The sequence below is a fragment of the Archocentrus centrarchus genome, chromosome 13 (genome assembly GCF_007364275.1).
Source record: "Archocentrus centrarchus isolate MPI-CPG fArcCen1 chromosome 13, fArcCen1, whole genome shotgun sequence".
Lineage (NCBI taxonomy): Eukaryota > Metazoa > Chordata > Actinopteri > Cichliformes > Cichlidae > Archocentrus > Archocentrus centrarchus.
The window spans coordinates 27,354,538-27,377,272 of record NC_044358.1 but is presented as its reverse complement, the minus strand read 5'-3'; the positions used below and the strand labels follow the sequence as shown (position 1 = coordinate 27,377,272).

The 22,735-nt window shown below is 44.0% G+C and overlaps 1 protein-coding gene across 1 annotated transcript in view; it reads left to right on the top strand.

Moving 5' to 3' along the window:
- Positions 1-1,734: 1,734 nt before the first annotated feature.
- The window catches only part of kmt2a (lysine (K)-specific methyltransferase 2A), a 37,212-nt gene continuing 16,211 nt past the window's right edge, over positions 1,735-22,735 (top strand). The window contains exons 1-16 of the mRNA XM_030743574.1: positions 1,735-1,980; positions 10,055-10,127; positions 10,265-13,614; positions 14,159-14,336; positions 15,264-15,492; positions 15,820-16,523; positions 16,624-16,697; positions 16,813-17,049; positions 17,188-17,334; positions 18,745-18,843; positions 19,165-19,285; positions 19,432-19,545; positions 19,768-19,952; positions 20,464-20,640; positions 21,084-21,194; positions 21,476-21,549. Coding sequence (XP_030599434.1) covers positions 1,735-1,980; positions 10,055-10,127; positions 10,265-13,614; positions 14,159-14,336; positions 15,264-15,492; positions 15,820-16,523; positions 16,624-16,697; positions 16,813-17,049; positions 17,188-17,334; positions 18,745-18,843; positions 19,165-19,285; positions 19,432-19,545; positions 19,768-19,952; positions 20,464-20,640; positions 21,084-21,194; positions 21,476-21,549 — 6,119 coding nt within the window. The remainder of the gene's footprint in view (positions 1,981-10,054; positions 10,128-10,264; positions 13,615-14,158; positions 14,337-15,263; positions 15,493-15,819; positions 16,524-16,623; positions 16,698-16,812; positions 17,050-17,187; positions 17,335-18,744; positions 18,844-19,164; positions 19,286-19,431; positions 19,546-19,767; positions 19,953-20,463; positions 20,641-21,083; positions 21,195-21,475; positions 21,550-22,735) is intronic.

Here is a 22,735-nt window from a genome sequence, read left to right as displayed (position 1 = left end):
TACCTGTTTGACTGCGTGTTAAGGTATATATCTAATCAGCCAATTGTATGGCAGCAACTCAATAAATTTAGGTATGTAGGCTGCTGAGGTTCAAACTAAGCATCAGAATGGGGAAGAAAGGTAATTTAACTGGCTTTGAACTAGAGACTTACCCATATAGACTGATACTGATATTTGGTGATTTAAAAAGATTTTATTGGCTGATTTTTTTTTTCTTCTTTCAGACATGAAACATAAACAGATTTCCCTAACATTTGTTTTGTTATTATTATTACAAACATATGACGATGGTGTTTGAAAATAATAATGATGACAAGTCGTAGATTCACCCGACTACACACTGCCTGATTCAGCTGGGATTACTTGGATGTGTTTGTGGTCTTCCAAACAAATGTTGTCAACAGGGAAGTTACAAAGTGCCTTCTGGTGGACAGACTTTGAAACATCAGCATTCATAACATGGTTGAAGGGTGTTTCTCCCATCTCTTCTTCACTTATTTAATTTTTGTTTATCGAGCATTATAAATGCCGATACCAATATATACTGGTTGGGCTCTATTTTGAATGTGACATGGTTGTTGCCATTTAGGCAGTAGAGCAGCAGTTTCAGAAATTGTTGCTCTACTGGGATTTTCCCACACAACTCTCTCTAGGATTTATAGAAAATGAAAAAGAGAAAATATCCGATGAGCAGCAGATGTCTGGGTGAAAATGCCTTGTTAATGTAAGAGGTCAGAGGAAAATGGCCAGACTGCCTCAACCTACAATAACTCAAATACTCGTTACAACCAAGGTATACAGAAGATCATCCCTGAATGCATAATGCATTTAACCTTGGAGCAGATGGGCTACAAAAGCAGAAGACCACACCAGGTGCCAATCCTGTCAGCTAAGAACAGGAAACTGAGGCTACAGTTCTCACAGACTCACCAAAATTGGACAACAGAAGACTGGAAAACGTTGCCTGGTCTGATGAGGCTCAATTTCTGCTGTGACATTTGGGTGGTAGGGCCAGAATCTGGCATTAACAACATAAAGGCATGGATCTATCCTGCCTTATATCCACACTTCAGGCTACTGCTGGTGGTGTTATGGTGTGTGTGTGTGGGGGGGATATTTTCTTGGCACACTTTGGGCCCCTTAGTGCCCAAATATATATATATATATATATATATATATATATATATATATATATATATATATATATATATATATATATATATATATATATATATATATATATATATATATATATATATATATAAGTGGCATGTTATGTTATTAGAAGTTGCATTATTTTGCGGTGCGCAGAATTTATTGCTGGACTCTTGTCTTAATTCACACACATTTTGACCTAGATTTTGTACTGTGAGTATTTTAGCTTGTTATCTTTTGGTCTGGCTGCAGCTCAAAAAAAGATTCTCACTTTATCGAGTCTAAGAAACCACACATACTGTAAGATATGAGTCTACTCCTTCCCCGTGATTCAAATACTTCACTCCTTTCCCGGGCAAAGCCCCTGAACCTGATTTGGATTCGGCTGTGCAAAGCCAATAGGGCCGCTGAGAAAATGCATTGTCGGGGTTTCTTCAGTTCCGCCCCGCAACATGCATAACGATGTTTCGGCCAGTGAGAGCGCAGCGCTTGGTAGAGGTTGTTTATGTGGAGTGCTGGGTTAGGGTTCCGCCCACTGAGGTATCTCCGATCGCAGGGCAGACAGGCAGAGAGTGTAAAATGGCGCACAGCTGTCGGTGGCGGTTCCCTGCTCGGCCCGGAGGGAGCAGCAACTCCGGTACCGGGAGGAGAGCGGGCCGAATCAGGGTTACTGCCTCTTTGCGGAGTGTCTCGGGAGCCCACCCTAATGCAGCTGGGCTCGGACCCGGGTTTGATGCTGCACTACAGGTCTCTTCGGTTATCGGGAGCAACCTGCAGAAATTTCGGGATGTTTTGGGGGAATCGAGCGACTCTAGCAGTACGGAGGTAAGGACAGGGGCAACCCGGGAACATCGGTGAGACAGCTGCGGGGCCAGAGTTCACGCGGAGGACCGCTGGCTGCATGTGAGACCGGGAGCTAACGGTTACTGTACCCAAACGCTGACCATCTTTCCGTCTCCCCTAACACTGAGTGTGGCTCTGAGCAAACTTGTCATTGCCAAGATGCTCAGTTAACTTTGAGTTGGTTATGTGGCCTTAAACTCTACAGTAACCTATTACAGCGTTAACTTTAGTTAGAAACCAGAAAAACGCCAAATTATTGTATAGATTTATAGTCTCGACAGCTCTACTGGAAAGAAACTTTTCTGCTGCTCAGTGGAGGAGTGTGAGGACGGGCTACATCCACTCCAGTTTGGATGAACTGGTGCTAACGCTAGCCCGACCAGCTGAAACCTCGGTGTTACCACGTTATTACAATATACAGTCGGTGTAACAGACAGCACAGATACTAGTTTATTTGGTGACTAATGTATGCAGTGTAACTAAGGTAGAATTACTAGTTAGCAAGTTGGCATTAGCCTGGTATGAAGCCTTCACCCCCTGCTTTCAAATTCATAAACACTTACACGGTAAAAGTTACCGTTAAGATATTAGCATTAATGTTAATCTGCTGCAGCAAACTACCATTTAAACACACGTTTTTAATATATAGTGGCGTCCTTGGGGTGTAATAGCCCCGATGCTTCACGATAGCGTGTTATGTGTTTGAAAACAAGACATGTCAAGTTGAAGGAGGTGAGAGTGCACAGTTATGGTTTCTAACTAGCTAACATGAACTTAGCGTCTGTCTACAGCTCGTTATTCACTTCACCTTTGCCCCCGTCTCTCTATACGGTTATCTTTGCCAGCTAAAATAGCTTTGTATTTGCTCCGAAGGGACTGGCTGTTTGCAGTGAGGTGTCAACCTAACAGCATAGCTGCTCGGTTAGCTCGCACGTTAGCTGTCTACATCTCACAGCTAAAACTACACCACCATTCTTCTCCTCTTCTCCGTGAGCGGCGTTATAAAGTTGCAGTTTTTCCCGGTAGCTTGCTGCGTTCCCTGCAGTCAGCATACTGCTACGTAGCGGGTTAAAGCCTCGGAGCTAAACTTGGCGGAGCTCATGTGCCAAACGAAATCACATCTATTGCTGTTTAGTTTTAAGCTAGGAGGACAGCTACCATGCTACGCACTACGTCGCGCTAGCCATCGGGGCTATTGCTGATGCATAGGAAAATGGGAGGTGGACATGTTTTCCCCTTCTCTGCACAGTCAGTGCGTAGCTAGTACCAAAATAATATCGGGTTTATAATGCTCGGCGATGACGTCTGATACACAGCCACATAGCGTTTGAGTGTTATTAAGAGTACGCGTATAAGGTTTGGTGTGTGAATTCGCTGCGTTTTATTAGAGCCGTCGCTGGTGACAGTGCGCATGCAGGGCTGGCTACAATAACAACGAGCCCCTTCTTGACGGACCTTGTGATGTGGGGGTGTGTTCGCCTTAGCGAACTACCATCTTCCTCCTTCATGATGAGCAGCATGCGTTCATTGCAGTGGGAGTACACCGTGTGGGGATGTTTACCACCGTCCAGTCTGAACACGGACCAGTACTTATTTTTTGTACTAAAGCACAGCAGTATTATATATTATAGTATTATATATTTGTTTTTCACATGCATTCGGAATCGCCCTTTGGATAGTATAACACAGTTTATTATTATGTAGCTACAGGGCTTTGTAGAATATTGGGAAATATGTAATAATGTCTTTTATCATTTTGCATAAATTCTCACTTTTCTAGAAAAATGTTTTTTTTTTGACTGAAATAATATCTGTAAACTCGAAACTGACCATGGTTGGATAATTAAATCCTTATATTGCGTTATTTACTTTGGAGTGTATTTGTACTAAATCAGTGCTTTTGACCTATGGAAAGACTAACACTTAACACTACTAACTAATTTTGTGTTCAGATGGCTTTTAAGCTTTTTCTCTCCCTCCCATTCTTACTTCGGAGCACCCACAATGTATGTGTAGAGAGACTTGTTCATAAAACCCCAGTGCAACTTGAACTATAGGAAATGTTTCAATACAGCAGAGTGCTTTTCTTTGCAGGGTTTTTGAGGTGTGACTATATAGTTAAGGCAAAGCGTTCAGAAGTCTGTGCATTTTCCTGTAATTTTTGGCCAACTGATAAACAAGCATGTGTTTTAGTTTTTAGTGAATTAAGCCTCACCTTAAAAACTGCTTAAAATAAGGAAAGCCTATGCTTTTGGACCTTACCTGATATCATTATATTAATATTAATATTATTAATAATCCCTCCTACTTCTTCTCAGTGTACCAGTGTACAGCATTACTTTGGGGTGTGTGGAGAAAGACTGGGTCATTAAATCCGCCTGGAACCTGAAGCCTGTGGAAGTTGTGGACACAGCATGGTGATTTCATTGAGAAGCAGCGTAGTGCTTGTCTGGCCAGACCGGGGCAGGATTGTTCAGGCTCACTGCAGCCTGCTGAGCGCACAGGGCGACCCTGAACAGAGCGCCAGCCGGACACTCTTCTGCCCCTCCTTCCTTCATCCAGGCAGAAAAACCCAAATCCACTTCAGACACACACCACCCTGTCTGAGAGGCAGAGCAACTTTTCTTCTGACAGCTGCCACTTTGGAATGGATTACTAAGCCTATTGGGGTGGCTCAAAAGGGTGCTTGTTGGCTGTTGCTGTCCAAATTAAGGCATTTATTAGCTTTTGTATGTCTGCAGGGAATTCAGCTTCTTGATCTGGCCAAATTGTTGTTGCTCGTTTATTTTTTTTTTAATCTAATTCAGTCCGCACTGATTTTTGTTCCTAAAAGTGTCACTTTTAAACCCCGCACATCCTTGACCAAAATCTTACTCTTCCCCTGACTCAGACTTTTTACATAATTTTTCCTTTGTGTTGTTGGTCCATTAAATCTTGCCTTCTGCTGCATCCACTTTACTCTCATGCAATTACCAGTGTTTAATCATTCATAGAAAACTGCAGCTGAATAGATGTATCAACCTAAATGTCTCTTTGCCTCACTGGTTTGAGAGAAATGGTGTGTTTGAGCGGAAGGGACTCCAGTCCAGCAGGTGTTTGGCCTATTTAAATAGAAGACCCCCCCTCCCGCACCCGCTTACCCATCCCCAAGACAGCGTGTGGATTGGAGCAGGAAGCTTTGTGTCTGCTTTTATTCTAGTCCTCACAAAGTGCGGCGGCTGAAAGAGTGCAGGCAGGGATATCAAAGGGTGCAGGGCGACCCTCCCCACCCGCCTCCCAATGGGATAATGCTGGGTGGAGAATTAGTCACAGACCCTCCCACCCTCCCATCCATGGCTTTATTCAGCTACAGCAGGCGGGCAAGGAGCTTTCACCTCTGCTTTTTGAGTTGCCTGACTGGGAGAAAGGCGGCAATTGTGTCGTCTTTCTTACTCTTCGTGTGTGTGCGCGTGCCTGTGTGTGTGTGTTTATGAGTGTGTGTGTGTGTGTGTGTGTGTGTGTGTGTGTGTGTGTGTGTGTGTGTGTGTGTGTGTGTGTGTGTGTGTGGTGGTAGGGATGTCCCTCGTTGCAATCAGGAGTAGGAGTGTCTTCTTTGTCTTTATTTTGATTAAAACTTTAATTTACGCTGCCTGCTTAGATAGTTTGGAAGGGATGTGTGTCTGTGTTTGTGTGCCAGCCTGTGCAAGTGTTAGTGTGTGTGTGTGTGTGTGTGTGTGTGTGTGAGAGCCAACAACACGCACACGCACACACACACACACACACACACACGCACACACACACACACACAGACCCCAATCAGCCTGTTTGTCTTTGTCCATTGACAGTTTTCCTCGTCTCCTTACACGTGAGGTGTAGAAAGAGAAGGTATCCCACCATGGGTGTTTTGATGTGCACGGTGTTGAGAAAATATAAAACAGTTGCACTTACTGCTTGGACAAATGCCCACCTTTTTTTGGGTGCTGATGGGGGGGTGTCACAAAGCAGTGCCACTGCTTTCCCTTCTGAGGCCTTTGTGAACAGATGTGTCATCAGAGGCATATAGGATTATGAGCTCATCTCCAGTTTACATTTCCAGGAGCAGATGAGGCATAAGGAAAGCGTTTGGGAATGTGTCAATAAATTGTTTTTTTTTTCAGACTAGGGGGAAGAATGATTTCCTCTAGGTTGTCCTTTAGCATCAAAATAACAAAGGAAAACCTATAAATCTGCATGACATCCTTTTCCTCTCTCCCTTTTGCTCCTTCTCACTTGTTCAGATGATTTCTTGTCTAAAAGTGGGTATCTTCTGAGTTTAGACTCAGCTCATGTAAATTTGATATTATTTACACATGTAAAGTTTATGTGATTTCGCGGTCAATAGTATATGAGGGTGAGGATCAGTAAGGTAGGACCTTTGAATGAGGCACTTGCCACACTGCAGCTGTGTCTGGGATTGGCTTCCAGCTTAAATCCTTTCTCAAGTAATCGTTTTTGTCTGACTGCTTCTTTATCCTTTATTCTTCTCTAGCGTACGGCATTTATTACACTAACTCTTGCACATAATTGTCAGGTGTCCTCAAATAGTCAAAAATAGCTCAAAATAGTCTTCATTACGCAATATTATATTACCGTAAAGCTACTTGCAGCTCCATGTTGCTGCTGATGGGGATGGAGCTTCAGCCTAACATGCAGTTATCTGAAAATTAAGATCCCGAAGTGTTAGCACTTTTCATAAAAATATAAAAGAACATCAGCAGTGGTCATATAAGTCATAAACTGTATTGAACTTGTGACTGATTGCTGCTAATTGTGTTTAGGCATTCAAGTAAGATCATGATGTAGTAGGTGTGTGGGCAGCTGCAGAACATGGTAATGTGTTTATTACTGACCTGTGAATTGTCACTAGTGATCACTCAAGAACCAGACAATGGTTGTTTGTTTGTTTTAAACTTTTTACCACAGATCAGGTATATTTAACATTATGACCAGCCATGCTAATTAACGGATTAGTGCATTTTAAACAGAAATATCACGTAGTCATAGTAGTAATTTGCTTGAAAAAAGGTGAGACAAACGTAACTTGGTGTAGATTAAGGAAAAAGTTGTGGTCCTGGTTAAATTTGCAAAGGTTTGCACTGGCTTCTAGTTCAAGGTGGGAAATGAACCCTTTTCAGCACCTGCCAGCCTTCTTTATGAACTGCTCCACACTTCCTTACTTTACCCACTGAATATAAACAGGAATTGCAAATTGGCTGCATAGGTAGATCGTTAGGGGACATGCTGATAGATCACAACAAGATTATTTTTTTGTGAACATATTCTGCCTCTTATTTTGTCTGTTTTTGCTGTTCCACCAGCCTAAAGGTGTAACTCTCACTAACGAGGGCTAACATACAGTAGGCAGTTAAAGTTGCTCTTGTATTGCTAAATCTGGGATTCAAGCAACCAATCCAAAAAAAAAGAGAGAAACCTTTCAAAAACCCACCTGTTTAGCAAGGACTAATTTTCCAAGTTCAAAGCTGGGTTTTTACCCTCTTTAGAAATAGATACATTATCTGTGACCCGACATTTGTAGTAAGTTTGATCTCTCCTAAATGCTGTCTTGAAATACTGTGAAAGTCCCAGAGCTTTGTCAGAGTGAAAAAGCATTATCAGAGTGATACAGAGAAGTATAGCTTAAACCAAATTCCCATCCGTCTCACAACTGTCAGGGACAGTCCCTTGCACCACCTTCCGCAACAGATCAGATTGGTTTCCTTTTCTCCGGCTTTAAGTGATTTACATCACCTAAGTCGTGTATGCATTGATCAGTTAGATGAAATATGACAGACCAGCAGGAAGTAAAACTGCTCAGGATTTCATGGTGAGAGTGATGGCAAAAGTGAGCAAAAAGGATGCTCTTCAGCTAAAGATAAAATATAAAGCAGAAAAGACAAATTCAGGTCTTTCCAGTAACCCTTTCATCCCTTGCACGTTGCAAGACAAGCGTAGTATGAAAACTTCACCTTGGTAGTGTACTCCAGTGTTTGTTTACTTCTTGAAGTTACCTCCCAGTGCCTGCCCTACTCTTGAGCTCATGGTGAGCCTTGTGTTTCATACACTGCTGCTCAGTGCTTGGCAGCCAGTGGGCGGGAAGCGAGCGAGCTAGCAATGAGTGAGTGACTGACTGAATATGTGTTTGGAAGCATGGCAGAGAGCAAGAATAAGGGGGGAGGAAAGGAGATTCTTGTCATGTGTGGGAGGCATGTTTAGATTGGGATTTGGCAAGCTTCTGCATGAGCATGTTCAAAACCCCAACCCCTTTCATCCTCAGTGCTCCCAAGAGAGCACTGCGCTCCCTCCGTTGTTGATGGTGCATGTGGTCAAGATGCTACTTCCTTGTCTCTTTTCTCTCCTCCTCTCCCTCCTCCCACAGCCCTCCTCCTTTCCTCGCTCTGGCTTGCTGGCTTGCCTTGCCCGTGCTCCCCTCCCCCGCATCCTCACTCTTGTGTTCTGCTTGTTTACATCTTGATGTGCAGCTCATGCAGATGGGGGTGTGCTTTTTTTCCCCCCACCCCCTCCCTCTAAACGTGCGTATGTGTGGCTGACAGAATTAGGAGGTACATGTGCACAAGCATGTACGTGTGTACAGGTACATGCATCTGCGCAGTCTCTCTCTACGCACTTGCCTCTGGCAAAGCACGCTGTGATGTCATTGACTGCTACTCACATTATCACAGCGAGTCAGTGCTGTCCGTCGGTACTCCGCCCCCCTCGGCTCTGCAACAAACACCAACCAAGAGCAGCAGCTTGCTCAGAGAGGAGGATGCTACAATTACTGGTTGAAGAGGGTGAAAGTAAAAAAGAGCGAAGCATATTAAAAAAAAAAAGCTTGCATGCGCCATGAGCAGAGTGGGATGCTTAGATTAGCACTGCAGGCCAAGAAAAACAGCGGCATTGGCTGTCTGTTATTGTTGTTTGTTTATATGGGGAACAGATGAAAAACAGCATTTGAGCACACGTTAATGCATTTTATATTTTCCAATTAGTTTCTACAGCTTGTGTGCATGTCAGCCACATTCAGTGCGTTCAGTTATTCACATTGTGGTGCATGTAACTCTTAAATGGTGCAAAGCAGTTTTGCAAGTAATTTTGTGCTTACACTTAGATAGCAGCTGCTCTACAAACTGGGCCAACGAGACCTCTACTGCATCCCCTACACGCGGCTATAAATAAACATGATAAAATGACACACTCACCTCCACTCTTAAACGCATTGATTGTAAGAAGTAGTAACACACAGAGGATCATGAAGATGCTAATCATCATCAAGGGATTTTTCTTCTTTTACACTTCTCAAGGGTATAGTGAGGCATGAGATGAAAGATGGATGTGCAGTGTGTACATATTATATTTCCTATGCCAGAGTGGAGCATACGTAATTTCCCAAAATATTGAAATTAGGTCCCAAAAAACATGAGCATGAGCAGTGACATTACTTCTCAGCAGTTATTAACCATTTAGCTAATATTTAATGGGATAATTTATCAAAGTTGTGTGCTAAAATGGCATGAATTGATGTTTTAACATGTGACCATGAGAGAATGTTTGAATTTAGCCAAGGGCGCAGCTCCTATTGTATCTAAGTACATCCAAATCTCAGACTGCTTTACACTTTACATTTTTGCTTCTCTTGAAGCAGGATGCTGCTAATGTATATTTGCTCTAAACTTCAGGCCTCATTATCTTTTGTGCGTTTTTGCACTGTCTGTCTGTGTAAGAGCTGTAACTTAAGAAGCAGGAGTTCAGTGCTATGTGTTAGTCATCCAGTAAGATTTAGATGTCTGTTGTGGTCTGAGTCGTCTCCGAGGTTAGGCATGTAATTCCCCAAACCAGAGAAATTTGAGAGCACCAGAGTAAGCTAGAGTATGCCTTCAACAATGACTCAAATGTTGCACATCTAGGCCATCTCACTGTTATGTACTATGATTAATGCTCTAAATATGGTCTGTTAACCAGACCACGCTGCTTTCCTGTATTTTAGCATTACAAAATGGTATGGTCACAGTCTATTCATGTTTCCCTTCTTGTGCTGTAGGAAGAAGCATTTGAAGGATTTGGCCCGGTTGTTGAACAGAAGCAAATACATAGTCCTTCAACAACTTCTTCAGGTAAAATTGTAATCCACCTCGGATATTAGGGACTTTAAAGTCACCTTGAGATGACACTACCTGTACAAGTTTTCTGTAGGTGTTGCTAAATGTGCCAACCTTTTAATGAATTTTTTTTTTTCCGGTTTTATAAGCAGGCCCACCCATACAGGAGAAGAAGCCAAGAGGGCGCCCGCCACGGGCCCTGTCCGCCCAGAAAATTGCTGCAAGTCTACCTTCCCCATCATCCTTTCCCTCCCCAACACACGAGAAACCTGAGGGACCTGAAAGACCAGCAGAGAGGGTGAAAAGGCTACCTGGGAGGCCACCTGGCACCGGGGAAAAGAGAAGAGGCCGACCTCCTTCTTCAAGTAGCAAGAAAACTTGGACTACGGGAAGCCATGCAGCAGGGGAGGACAGCAGGCAGGCTGGGTTTGAGTTGGACACAGATGAGGACAAGGACAGAAAGGGTGCCAAGAAGGTGCCAGTGGGCTCTACTCAGCCACATGATACTGAGGCAAAGTTTCCCAAAGGTGGGCGGGGTGAATCCAAAGTTACCAATCTGAAGAGGCTGACAGAGACTAAACTCACCCCTCTGAAGTCACGCCTCAAGACTTTGCCCGGTGTACCTCGACGCAGACGTGGGCGACCACCCTCAGCTGAGCGGCTCAAAGCTGAAGCAGCAGCTGCAGCTGCTGCTGCTGCTGCTGCACAGCTGTCTACCTCCATTGAATGTGGGGAAGGTAAACATAAAACCTTCAGGGTCAGAGGTGGGGGCGCTGAACCACACACACCTCAGCAGGCCATGCTAAGGAGTGTGGATGGCACTGAGGACCAGGACTCTTCCAATCCACCTGCCTCCCCATCTCCCTCCAAGCCAGGCAGAGCGGTGGGCCTCAGAAAAAGCCCTCGACATAGAAAGCCAGTCAGAATCGTCCCCCCCTGCAAACGCCCTGATGCAACCATCGCCAAACAACTGCTGCAGCGAGCTAAGAAAGGAGCACAGAAGAGACTGGAGAAAGAAGCTGTAGCCATTGGGGGTAATGGAGGAGGAGCCATTGATGTTGGCATAAGGAAGACCCCGCTGAAGAACATCAGGCAGTTCATCATGCCTGTGGTCAGCACTGTTTCCCTTCGCATCATAAAAACACCCAAGCGCTTCATTGAAGATGAGGGAAGTTTTGGAACCCCACCACCCCATACCAAGATGCCCCGCTTAGAAACAACCCCCTCATCCATCTCCACTTCTGCCCAGCCTGCCTCTACCACCTCCTCATCCCCATCTCCAGTACTTGTCTCCTCTACATCTACTGTTACTAGCACTGGTGCCACTGCTCCAACTGACTCTCTCCCACCTCCTCCATCTCCTGTCCCTGTCCCCACTGTTTCGTCAACAGCTGCCAGTCTTCTGAATAGTGGCAACAACAACGCAGCCAACGGGAGATTTAGCAGTAATGCGCCATCTTGCGGCTCAAGTGCTATGTCACAGCATTCCTCACAACTCTCTTCTGCAGAGTCTTCCAGGTCCAGCAGCCCAAGCTTGGATGACTCATCATGCAACTCACAGGTTTCGGAGGCTACACAGGCTTTGTCAGAGCCAGAGGATCATTCTCCGTCCTCACAGGGAGAGAGGGAGGCTAACCTGCTACACACCTCACGGCCTGCCTCTCTTCCTTCTGAACCAGAGGCAGAGCATGTGTTGGCAGAGAGGAGTCGGCGAGGCCGGAGAGGGCAGGGGGTCAGCCAGGGGAGTCAGAAACAGAGGGGGAGAGAGCCTCTCCCCACTGGGATCAAAAAGCCAATCATCAGCCCACCAACAGGAGTGCTGATGTCCTCCTCTGCACTTGTAAATTCCCAGCAAGCTTCATCCACCGCTTCCTCATCTTCTTCACCTCCCCCTCTCCTCACCCCTCCACAGCCTCCACAGTCATCTTCCACTGGTACAGCTGCTATCAGTGAACACCACCCCCAATCATCTTGGATGCCTCACCCCATCCCACCATTTCTGCCTGGACCGTCAGCGCTGCCTAGTTTGTCAGACAAAAGAAGTCGTTCAATTCTGAGAGAGCCCACCTTCCGATGGACATCCCTGTCCCACCCGAAACAGCAGTACTTTTCCTCTGCTAAATATGCCAAGGAGGGCCTTATACGCAAGCCGGTTTTTGACAACTTCCGTCCTCCACCTCTCACACCTGAAGACGTCGGGCTGGGTGTTGGTGGGGCAGGGGGAGCTGCTCCAGTTGCATTTCCAGCACCTGGCACTGGAGCAGGAAGTGGAACTCGTCTATTTGCTCCTCTTCATCCCCACACTCACCACCAGCATCCCCCATCATCCCGCTTTGATGCACCACTTCAAAAGCGTAGCCCGTTGCTTCGAGCTCCACGCTTTACACCCAGTGAGGCCCACTCTCGGATTTTTGAATCAGTTACCCTGCAATCATCTTCTGGTAGCAGCCCTGGATCTCTCTCCCCACACCAGACATCCTCCAGCTCCAGCAGAACCCCACGGCGGAGGAGGCGACCGGTCTCGGGAACACTACGTGGCCATCCACGGTCTCCATCCCACTCAATGACCAGACGCAGCAGCCAAATAGGAGGCCAGATGTCCATGGGGAAAGGGGCTTCAGAGATGACTGTTCTGTCAGGCTCTGTCTCCAGTAGTAACCCCAACGCTTTACCAGGGGTGTCTGCAAGCACTCTACCCACTAGTGCCTTAACTCCTCCTCCTTTTAACACTTTCTCCACGGTATCACGGACTTTGGCCTCACAAGGAACACCTGATAACCGAAGAGGGGCCACTGGAAACCCACCTCCCATGTCTGCGGCATCATCCGGTTCTTCCCCACTTTTCCCTCTTTTTCCTCCCAGTGGCCAAGACACAGGGCGAGGAGCTGGGAAGGGAGGTAAAGAAAAAAGCTTGTCTACTCCCCAGGAACCTGCTCAGAAGGAAAAAGAAAGAGATTCTGAGAAAAATCGTGAGAAAGAGAAGGAGAATAAGAGAGAAGGGAGGAAGGATTTGGAGAAAAGAAGTAGGGTTTCTACACCAGATGGCTCCCCTAATGCACCTTCCAGCCTGTTTACTGTAGATGGGAGGGACTCTGATGGTCTTGCTCCAAAAAAGGCTCCAGGGAGAAAAAAATCAGCATCAGCATCAGTTGACACGGTTTCTGACACTGCTTCCTCAGACGTGCCCCCTTCCGCTGTTCCTGTGTCCTTTATGAAAGGACGTCCGCCTAAGAAAGGCCGACCCTCTGAGAAAGGAGTAGAGATGGAGGAAGGGGAAAAGGAGAAAGAGAAACGATGTACTCCTAGCCAAAATACAGCAAGCCTCCCAGGGCATCCCGGCAGACAACAGCTTCCTGTCTCTTCTATTGGAAAAATTTTGTCAAATTCAGAGAAACATCCTGTGACTGACAAGCGGGTAGTTGGGCTACTGAAGAAGGCCAAAGCCCAGCTCTTTGAGATAAAGAAGAACAAGCTAAAACCTACAGATCAGGCAAAGGTCCAGGTCAGTTTCATGTTCATGTGTCTTTCATAGAGTCTCAACAAAAAGACTGTCTGGTTTTCTCATTTAAATCTTATAGCCACAAGCAAATGACTTTGACACAATGCTATGAATGTTTGCTATAAATAGAAACCTGTGTTTGTACTCAGACTGAAACTTGATAGGAGGAAAGTCCCACAGAGGGTGTTACTTAAGGGGAATTCTCTTCGCCTAATGCATTATGCACAAAGCAGCAGTAGCTGTGCTTTTGAAAATATTTTATACAGAATTTTCATCTGTTTTTATTTTTTGCTGTTAATATATAAATTAGATTTTTAAGAACACACTTTGTACTCCTGATACCCCGTTATCAGTGTCTTCATCTTCATTGCACACTGGTCAGAGATTGGTTCTAGGAAAATTACACATCTAATGTAACTAGCATCCTAATGACATAAGCTGAAGATGCCATCTTTTTGTGCATTTGTGCTTGTGTAGGATTGTCTGTGTATTTATTATTATGATGGTCTTTATAAGTCTTTGTTATACTCTTTATGATGACCTGCAGGGTCAAGAGAGTGACTCGTCGGAGGCGTCAGTCCGTGGACCACGCATCAAGCATGTATGCCGTCGTGCAGCTGTGGCTCTTGGCCGTAACCGGGCGGTGTTCCCTGATGACATGCCCACACTTAGTGCCTTGCCCTGGGAGGAGAGAGAGAAGATCCTATCTTCCATGGGGAATGATGGTGAGGCATACATGTGTACTTGAGGTTTACTGAACTGTCTAATTTCGACATAAATATAAAGAGTAATAATCCACACTCTTTGCTGTGGATAATGTTCATGCTCACTTGTTTTGAATTGTAAAAACATTTCACAGTACTGTCAGACGTTATAGCTTAGCAGGTTAGTTGGCCACGCTAACAGTTTTAATAAAAGCAGTACAAAAATATTACAAGAAGTAAATAAAGCAAGGAAAGCTAAACACACTTTACAGGATCATCAGGCCACTTTGTGCAATACTTGACTATTTTGAGTGGGGTTGTAGTTGGGACTGCGATGTGTCTGGACATTTAGTATTGAAGAGCAGTCTGAGCTAAACGTTTTTCATTCATGACACAACATCTCTGCAAGTCCTGAAAATGTTTGGAGCATAAGACGATGACAGGCTAATCACAGGAGTAGAGAAATTCAATCATTGATGGGCGCACAAGTACACAGTGAAGTGGTGATGGAGTGAGAAGCGTTTGGCTGCCCTGTCCCTGTTATTTTGACTGGTTTCATGGCATGTTGTTTCATGCAAATTTTAGTGAGCTGAGAGGACCTAATAGTGATAGTCAGGAATATAATCTGAGTTATTTTCCCCAAGTTATTTCTGAGTAAGATCCTGTACATCTGGCATTTATGTAATATAGAAAACTTATCAAAATCTATCCATCTGGCAGATTTTGGGTTGTTTGCAAAATAAGCCTGAATTTAAGATTCATTCATTTGTTTGAAAAACATTTGTTCACAAGTATTGCTAATTTGTTATCCTTTGTCTTCTTAATTAGTGCTATTTTATGACTGAAAACCTGAAAGCATTTCTCTGTGTTAAACTTTAGTACATTGAATACTCTTCTTTTGTGTGTCAGTAATAATAAAATCCACCTTTGTTGAATCTTTTTTTACAGACAAGTCTTCAGTTGCAGGCTCAGAAGAGGCAGAGCCTCAGTCCCCTCCCATAAAGCCACGGGAGACCCGACAAAAGGCCGTTCAAGAAGCTCCTCCTAAAAAGGGCCGTCGGTCGCGGCGCTGTGGCCAATGCTCAGGCTGCCAGGTTCCAGAAGACTGCGGGGAATGTACCAACTGTCTCGACAAGCCGAAGTTTGGAGGGCGAAACATTAAAAAGCAATGCTGCAAGTGAGTCTTATTCTTGACTTATAGTCAGTAGCTTGACGTGCACACTCCCAGAAATTTAACTCTTCATTATGCTAATGAAATGGGTAGTATTTGCCATTGCACACGTGGAATTTTTTTGCTCTGTTTTCATAGTTCTGACATTAAGCTTATAGATGCAAAATCAGTCCTGAAATATCCATTTTGGTAACTAACAAGACTCATTAGCTAAAAATCCAGTGCGAACAGTTGATGGAAGAACAATGCAGACGCAAGTCGGAATTACGTTACATTTTTTTTCATCAAAACTTTTAAACAATAAAATTTACATTTTGTATATCTCACTTTCAGGATGAGAAAGTGTCAGAACCTACAGTGGATGCCTTCAAAGATTCTTCAAAAGCAAGGTAAAGGCAAAAAGGACAAGAAGAAGAGGCTGCCGGAGAAGAAGGAGTGTCTAAATCCGGTAAAAGGACCAAACGCAGAATCTGGCCCCAAACCTCTTCCTGCTCCAGCAAAGGAGGAGCCTCCCCGTAAAAAGAGTCCTCCTCCTCCTCCTCCTCTAAAGCTGGGAGAGGAGAAGTCAAGGCAGCCGCCATTATCGAAGCAATCATCTCCAGCTCTCTCGTCCTCCCCGGCTCTGACTGAACCCCCTCAGGCCCCCAGCGCAGCGACAGCCCAGGCTCAGTCTCCTGCTCCGATGTCAGACCCCAAGCAGCTCACGGTCACGAGCGGTGTCGCCAGTAAAAAGGGACACAAACCACAGCAGCCTGTACCAGCTTCCACCTCCACATCGTCTTCTTCCACGTCATCATCCTCTTCATCCTCATCCTCTTCCTCCTCCTCATCATCTTCAGCACAGAATTCCCCGTCTCAGTCTACGCAGTCTCACCCACCATCGCAACAGCAGCAACGGACGCTTGCTAGTCAGGCATCTTCAAAAAAAGATGCTTCACCCAAGATTTTGCCAAACGAACCCAAGAAAAAAACACAGCCGCTGCAGCAGCAGCATTCATCGCAACAGCACAGCTCAGCTACAGCACTTTCAGATGCAGGTAAGTAAATGGCCACACTTTGTCCTCTATTAATATCATAATAAACTAGATTTTTTTACTTTGTTCTTACCTGAATGTTGTCTATTTTTTTTTTTAATAGTTGAGTCAAAACAGTTGAAGAAGCCAACTTCTCGCTCTGTTCCCCTTTCTCCTAAACACAGACCAAAAGACAAGGTAAGGAAGACTCACGGTTTATTTTTACTCATATACAGTCTTCATCAAAACCTTTGCTGCAAACATTACATATGATTTCTGATATCCCTCTTCTTCATCTGGTGAACACAAGAAGCCACTGACCACTAAACCCCCCAGCAGCAGTACTTTAAACTCGCAGAGCACTCCCTCGACTAGGGGCCAGGTGAATTCAAGAGCACCCTGCGACGGAGTGCATCGTATCAGAGTGGATTTCAAGAGGAACCATGATGTGGAGAAGGTGTGGGAGGCTGGTGGCCTCAGCCTTCTCACCTCTGTGCCTATCACACCCAGGGTGATCTGCTTCTTGTGTGCAAGCAGTGGAAATGTGGAGGTAAAAATTTTGACATTTTTGATTTATTTTTTTCTTTTAAGCTGCCTTTTGTCAAAGCAGAAGTTGAGCTTATATTCTAACAGTCGTCCTTCTCCACTTGTCTTCCTCTGTCTCTGCTGTGTCTTTCTCTGCGTGTAGTTTGTCTTCTGCCAGGTATGCTGTGAACCGTTCCATCTCTTTTGCCTGGGGGAATCAGAGCGCCCTCTCCAGGAGCAGTTTGAGAACTGGTGTTGTCGACGATGCCGATACTGCCAGGCCTGTGGGCGCCAGCACCAGAAAACTAAAGTAAGCCATTTGATACAGTTCTGTACATTTTAAAGCTGCTCATGGAGGCTTGGTTTAGACTGACAGCGTGTGAAGATTGGAGAATCTTCCCTAGAAAGAAGCTTGCTAGTCTAGCCAGCAGACAGCACTTAATCAGCTTCTTGGATTCCTGCCATGTTTTTATCATTTAACTGAAGCTGTGTGTAAAATGTGCATGGTGTGAGCCTTGTATGGTTGTCAGTTTAGAAATATGAATGAACACATTAGGTGTAAGAAACAGTCAAGTAGCCGCATATGTTAACAAGATATATGAACTTGTTGGAGACTGCTCATTTATGGCAGAAGCAGAAAGGTAATGTTAAGGAAGAAGAGTCTTTGCAGCTAGATCTTTGAATAAATCTCTGTCCACAAGCATAAAGTCTCTGATCAAGGAAGTGCCTCAAAGCAGTAGGTCTTTGGCATTGTGATTCTACAACAGCGTGTGGCTTAACTTAAAATCTCAGCTCCCGGCGAAGCTACTGGCATATCAGACTACTGAGGAAATATCACGTCAAGTGCTGGATGATCATAAAACTTCAGCTTATTGCAACTTTAATATTAAGCACTGTTTAATCCTTGACAAATTTAAAAATTTTCAGATAATTTTGAATTTCAGGAGCTGGATCACACCCCAAATACTTAGGTCTGTAAATGCTTGCTTGCGCCACACACCCATTTGTTGTCGTTTCTGTGCCTCACCCTTGCCCCCCTTTGTCTCCGGTTGTCAGCCTCTCTCAAAGGTATCAGGGAGATCTGCCAGGAACCAGGAGCTGCTGCTAGTCTTCAATGAGGCCTTCCCCCAAACTGCAACCCCTGGCCTAGCTTATTGATCATTATTAATAAACATTTGTCATTTGCATTTGGGGTCCTTGTTAGTGAAGGTTTTTTTTTTTTCCCTTAGCCCACTGTTTTTTGCAGTTGGGAAAAGGTACTGCAGCACATTAATTGTATATTGGAAAGACTTTATATGGGATAATTGTGTTTACTCAAAGCAACAAGAAAAACTTGACTGCACTCACCGCTTAAGCAGCTGTCTACAAGTCCTTCCAGAGCTCTATATAGCTCACATTAAAGCTGCATCATAATGCCTTTGATAATGATGTTTACCCATCCATGACACCTACTTTGAATGTGCCCTACAATAAACTAGAGGGAGAGCACTGGAGTGAAACCAAGAAGAAGCATCTTTTAAAACTACTGCAATGTTGTATCTACCATCCATTTATTTCAGTATGACACTTAGTGGTAAAGGTGAGTACTACAATTATAGGTCAAAGTCTTTGTTGCTGATTTGCCAGGAACAGAATTGTTTGTTAGGGATGAAAATGTTACTGTTGCCTCACTTGATATGCAAATAAGCTCTTGTCACTTTTTCCACCTCTTTCCTTGTAGCAGCAGCTGCTAGAGTGCGACAAGTGCCGCAACAGCTATCACCCAGAGTGCCTGGGTCCCAACTACCCTACCAGACCCACCAAGAAGAAGAGAATCTGGGTATGCACGCACTCTCCTCCTCCTCCTCCTCCTCCTCCTCTCTTAGACACCCTCACAACTTTCTCACCTTTATATAACGCAATTTCACCAGTACATGACCAAACTATAGCATTATGCTCGCACATTTCTCTCTGAGTTCACACATTTCCTCCTTCTCAAGATTGTGCTGCTTACATGGATGTGACCTCTCACAGCCAGTGTCTAGGAAAACATTTTGCTCTTGTTACAGTATCACTTTCACACAGTTTCTGCTCCTTAAACAAATGCTTGCAAGTTTCTGCCATGTAGTAACAATCTTGATTATGTGTTATTTCTTTTCAGGTTTGCAACAAGTGTGTGCGCTGTAAGAGCTGTGGAGCCACAAAACCTGGGAAGTCCTGGGATGCCCAGTGGTCACATGATTTCACCATGTGTCACGATTGTGCCAAACTTTTTGCTAAAGGTGAGTGCCTAGTGTTTGGACCCTGAAATGATGGTCATCAGTCATCATTAACTCCAGCAATGTAACAGCCAATAAAAAGACATTTGAATGTAAACAGTATTTTATTTAATAGGCAAAAGTTGCTGAATTTTTATCTTCTCTCTAAGGGAACTTTTGCCCACTGTGTGATAAGTGCTATGATGATGATGATTATGACAGCAAGATGATGGAGTGTGGCCGCTGCAACCATTGGGTTCATGCCAAGTGTGAGAATCTCACAGGTGAGACGAGTTGCATGGCAAGTAGTACATTTACTGTATGTTCTTCATGATTGGATCCCTTTAGTTCGTTTGTAGCAGCTTGTTGCACTTCATTTGGTTCGCCAGTGATTGAGCAGATGACTGACAGGCCGCCCTCTGAGTGCTGTTACGCTGATGACATGCAAAAAAACAATAGACCTAATAATGGGAACAGTAATGACCTGTCATTTCACTGTGTCTCAGATGAAATGTATGAACTGCTGTCAAAGCTGCCGGAGAGCGTTGCCTACACGTGTACCAAATGTACTGAACGACACCCGCCCGAGTGGAGGACGGCATTGGAAAGGGAACTTCAGGGTTGCATTCGCAATGTCCTCACTGCGCTGCTCAACTCACGCACATCCACGCACCTGCTACGGTACAGACAGGTAAGATACACTTGTGCAAATCGCTGTGAGTCTCTGCTATATTCCACTGAGCATTTTTGGTAGCTTATGTGTGCAAACACTGCCATTTTCAAGGATTTTCCTCTGGATATTTTTCATTTTCCAAGTTCTTTGTGACAAATAGTTAATAGGTTGCTACTGTGAAATTGAAGACTGCCAACTAGTAGGTAAAACAATACAATAAGGGCCTCGCTGGTTAGCAGCAAGTAAACTCCCTTAAATGGGTAGAAATTGTAAAAAATGACAAATTCACTGCCAAATAGACCTGGGCAGGCATAATATAACTTGGTGCCTTGCCCAAGTAAAGCCTACGTGTGGGGAAAAACAGATTTTATTAATTTTATTTTATTTATTTTTTTTATAGTGGTGTATTTGACTCTTTTAGTGCATGGTGCTGTGTTGAATATTGATGGATACAGACAGGTTTTGACCATGAACAGCTTGAGCTTATTTAACACATCAGTGAGAGCTTTACTTTCTGGCTTTGGAGCAGGCGGTGAAGCCTCCAGAGCTGAATCCAGAGACAGAGGAGAGTCTTCCATCCCGTCGCTCCCCGGAGGGCCCAGATCCTCCGGTCCTGACAGAAGTCACCCCCACCCCTCCCAGCGACTCCCCTCCAGATCTGGAGTCTGTTGAGAAAAAGATGGATCAAGGCCGTTACAATTCACTGGTAAGGGGGGTGGGAGTGGGGGGTGGGGGGGTGGTTTGCTTTCCAGTATCTGTGCTGTGCTGACAAACTAGAATGACAAATGTGTTGTCTGCTGCATTTTAATGAAAAGCCATTAATCAGTCTGTGTATTTAGAGAACATGTACTCCAGGATCTGCTCAAACCAACCACAGATATCTTTTCTTGAAACATATGAGAAAGCTCACAAGCTCTTTGAAAACTGTTTGTAAAAAAAAAAAAAAAGAAAAGAAAAAAGGTAAAAGATCAGCCTTTATAGCATGTTTCATATTAGATTTTAATCTGTGATGTGTAGCCACATCTTGACTCCCTGGCCAGACCTGTGCTGTGTAATGGGAAATTAACACAGATGGCTGAGATAATGTCCTTTCCACCAGTGTTCATTAGCTTAATTGTGTGTGATTTGTGTTCATCATTTCTCTCCCAGCTGGAGTTTAGTGATGACATCGTGCGAATCATTCAGACAGCCATCAGCAGTGATGGAGGCCAGCCCGAGAGCAGGAAAGCCAACAGCATGGTCAAGTCCTTCTTCATTCGAGTAAGAAGCTCATATCAACTCCCAAGTCTCACAGCCGCCACTGGAAACACATCAAATTTAAAGGATGTTCTATGACAACAGTGACACGTGACATTTACGTGTACACTCTACATAAATAATTGCGAGAAGCATTTTCTTCTTCCTTCACCAGTTACAGGTTAACTGTCCTAATCGAGTTACAGCTGTATGGCCAACCGCCATCATCGTTTCCAAATGCAGGTCTGCAGAAGAGCTTGATTAGGCTGATGTGTAACGTTAATGGAATTCATTTTCTGTTTCAGCAAATGGACCGAACCTTTCCATGGTTCAAAGTGAAAGAGTCCAGATTCTGGGAAAGGCAAAAAGTCTCTGCCAAGTGAGTGTCTGTCATCATACCTAAGCAAATACAAGAGCTCGTATGAGTGTGTAGCGTTTAGTGTCTGTTCTGAATAACTAATTTGGTCACTGAGAACTGGTTCTGGTTCTTGATTACTTTTATAGTGTTAAGATATAATTATTTTAATTGTTTATTCATTATGCATTTAAAATAATGAGTAAAAGATTTGGACAAGAAGATAAAATGAGCTCAGGGTAATATGAGCAGTATCTGAAATTCAGTAGATATGTGATACCACCCAGAAGGCGGTGCTTTCAGTTTTAATATATTGTGAAATGTTTTATTTGCCGTTTTTTTCTAAACTTGTATCGCAAGTTATGTTTGTAATTACAGAGAAGACAATTTCACTTTAATACTGGTGTAATGCGAGCCTGTCCAAAAACCTTGGAGAACTGCAGTTTTCAAGAGCTGCTCGTCTATAATTATTGAAATGAGGAGCAAGATGTGGTTTCTTTGGGAGGCGCCGTATCATCATCTGTATATAGGAGGGAACCAGAAAGCAGTGAACAAAAATGCATAAAATGTGTGGGATCGCTGTACAAACAACCTTCGAGATATTTAGTGGAAACATCAGCCAAGGGCTGAGATCAAGGTGTCATGTGTCACTGTGTCTTGTTGAGTGGTAAAGGAAATCCATCGATCCATCCAATCACACCTAAAACACTTCAATCAAGACTTTATTTTTTTAAAACATCTTGATAAACTGGTGATTGAGTAGAGAATATTGATGATTCAACATACCTTAATGCGATTAAATGTCCTGGCCAGTATTACAGCTGCTGTAATAAAATAGATTCAGCATTTTATCTGATTTAATTAAACCTCTGTACAATGAGTGGTGAAAGTAATGTCAAGTAAAATAGACCAGTGTGATTCTTACAATACCTACTGCGGTCTTTAATGACAGAAGAATACAAGATCAAAGAAGTTAGTTAGTTGACAGACGCGTGTGAGCATGTTCGTGCCTGTGTATTAAGAGTTAATATTATTAACATTGTTGTCCTGAATAATCTTATTTACTTAGTGAACAGCTTTGGCATTTTTAGAGGGAATCGCTGCGAGTAGATTGACATTTTTTCTAACTTGGCGAGCTTTTCACTTTTGAAATAAATCAGGAAGGTTCACTGCTCTGCATGCTGGAATTTTTTTCTGACACATCCATTCA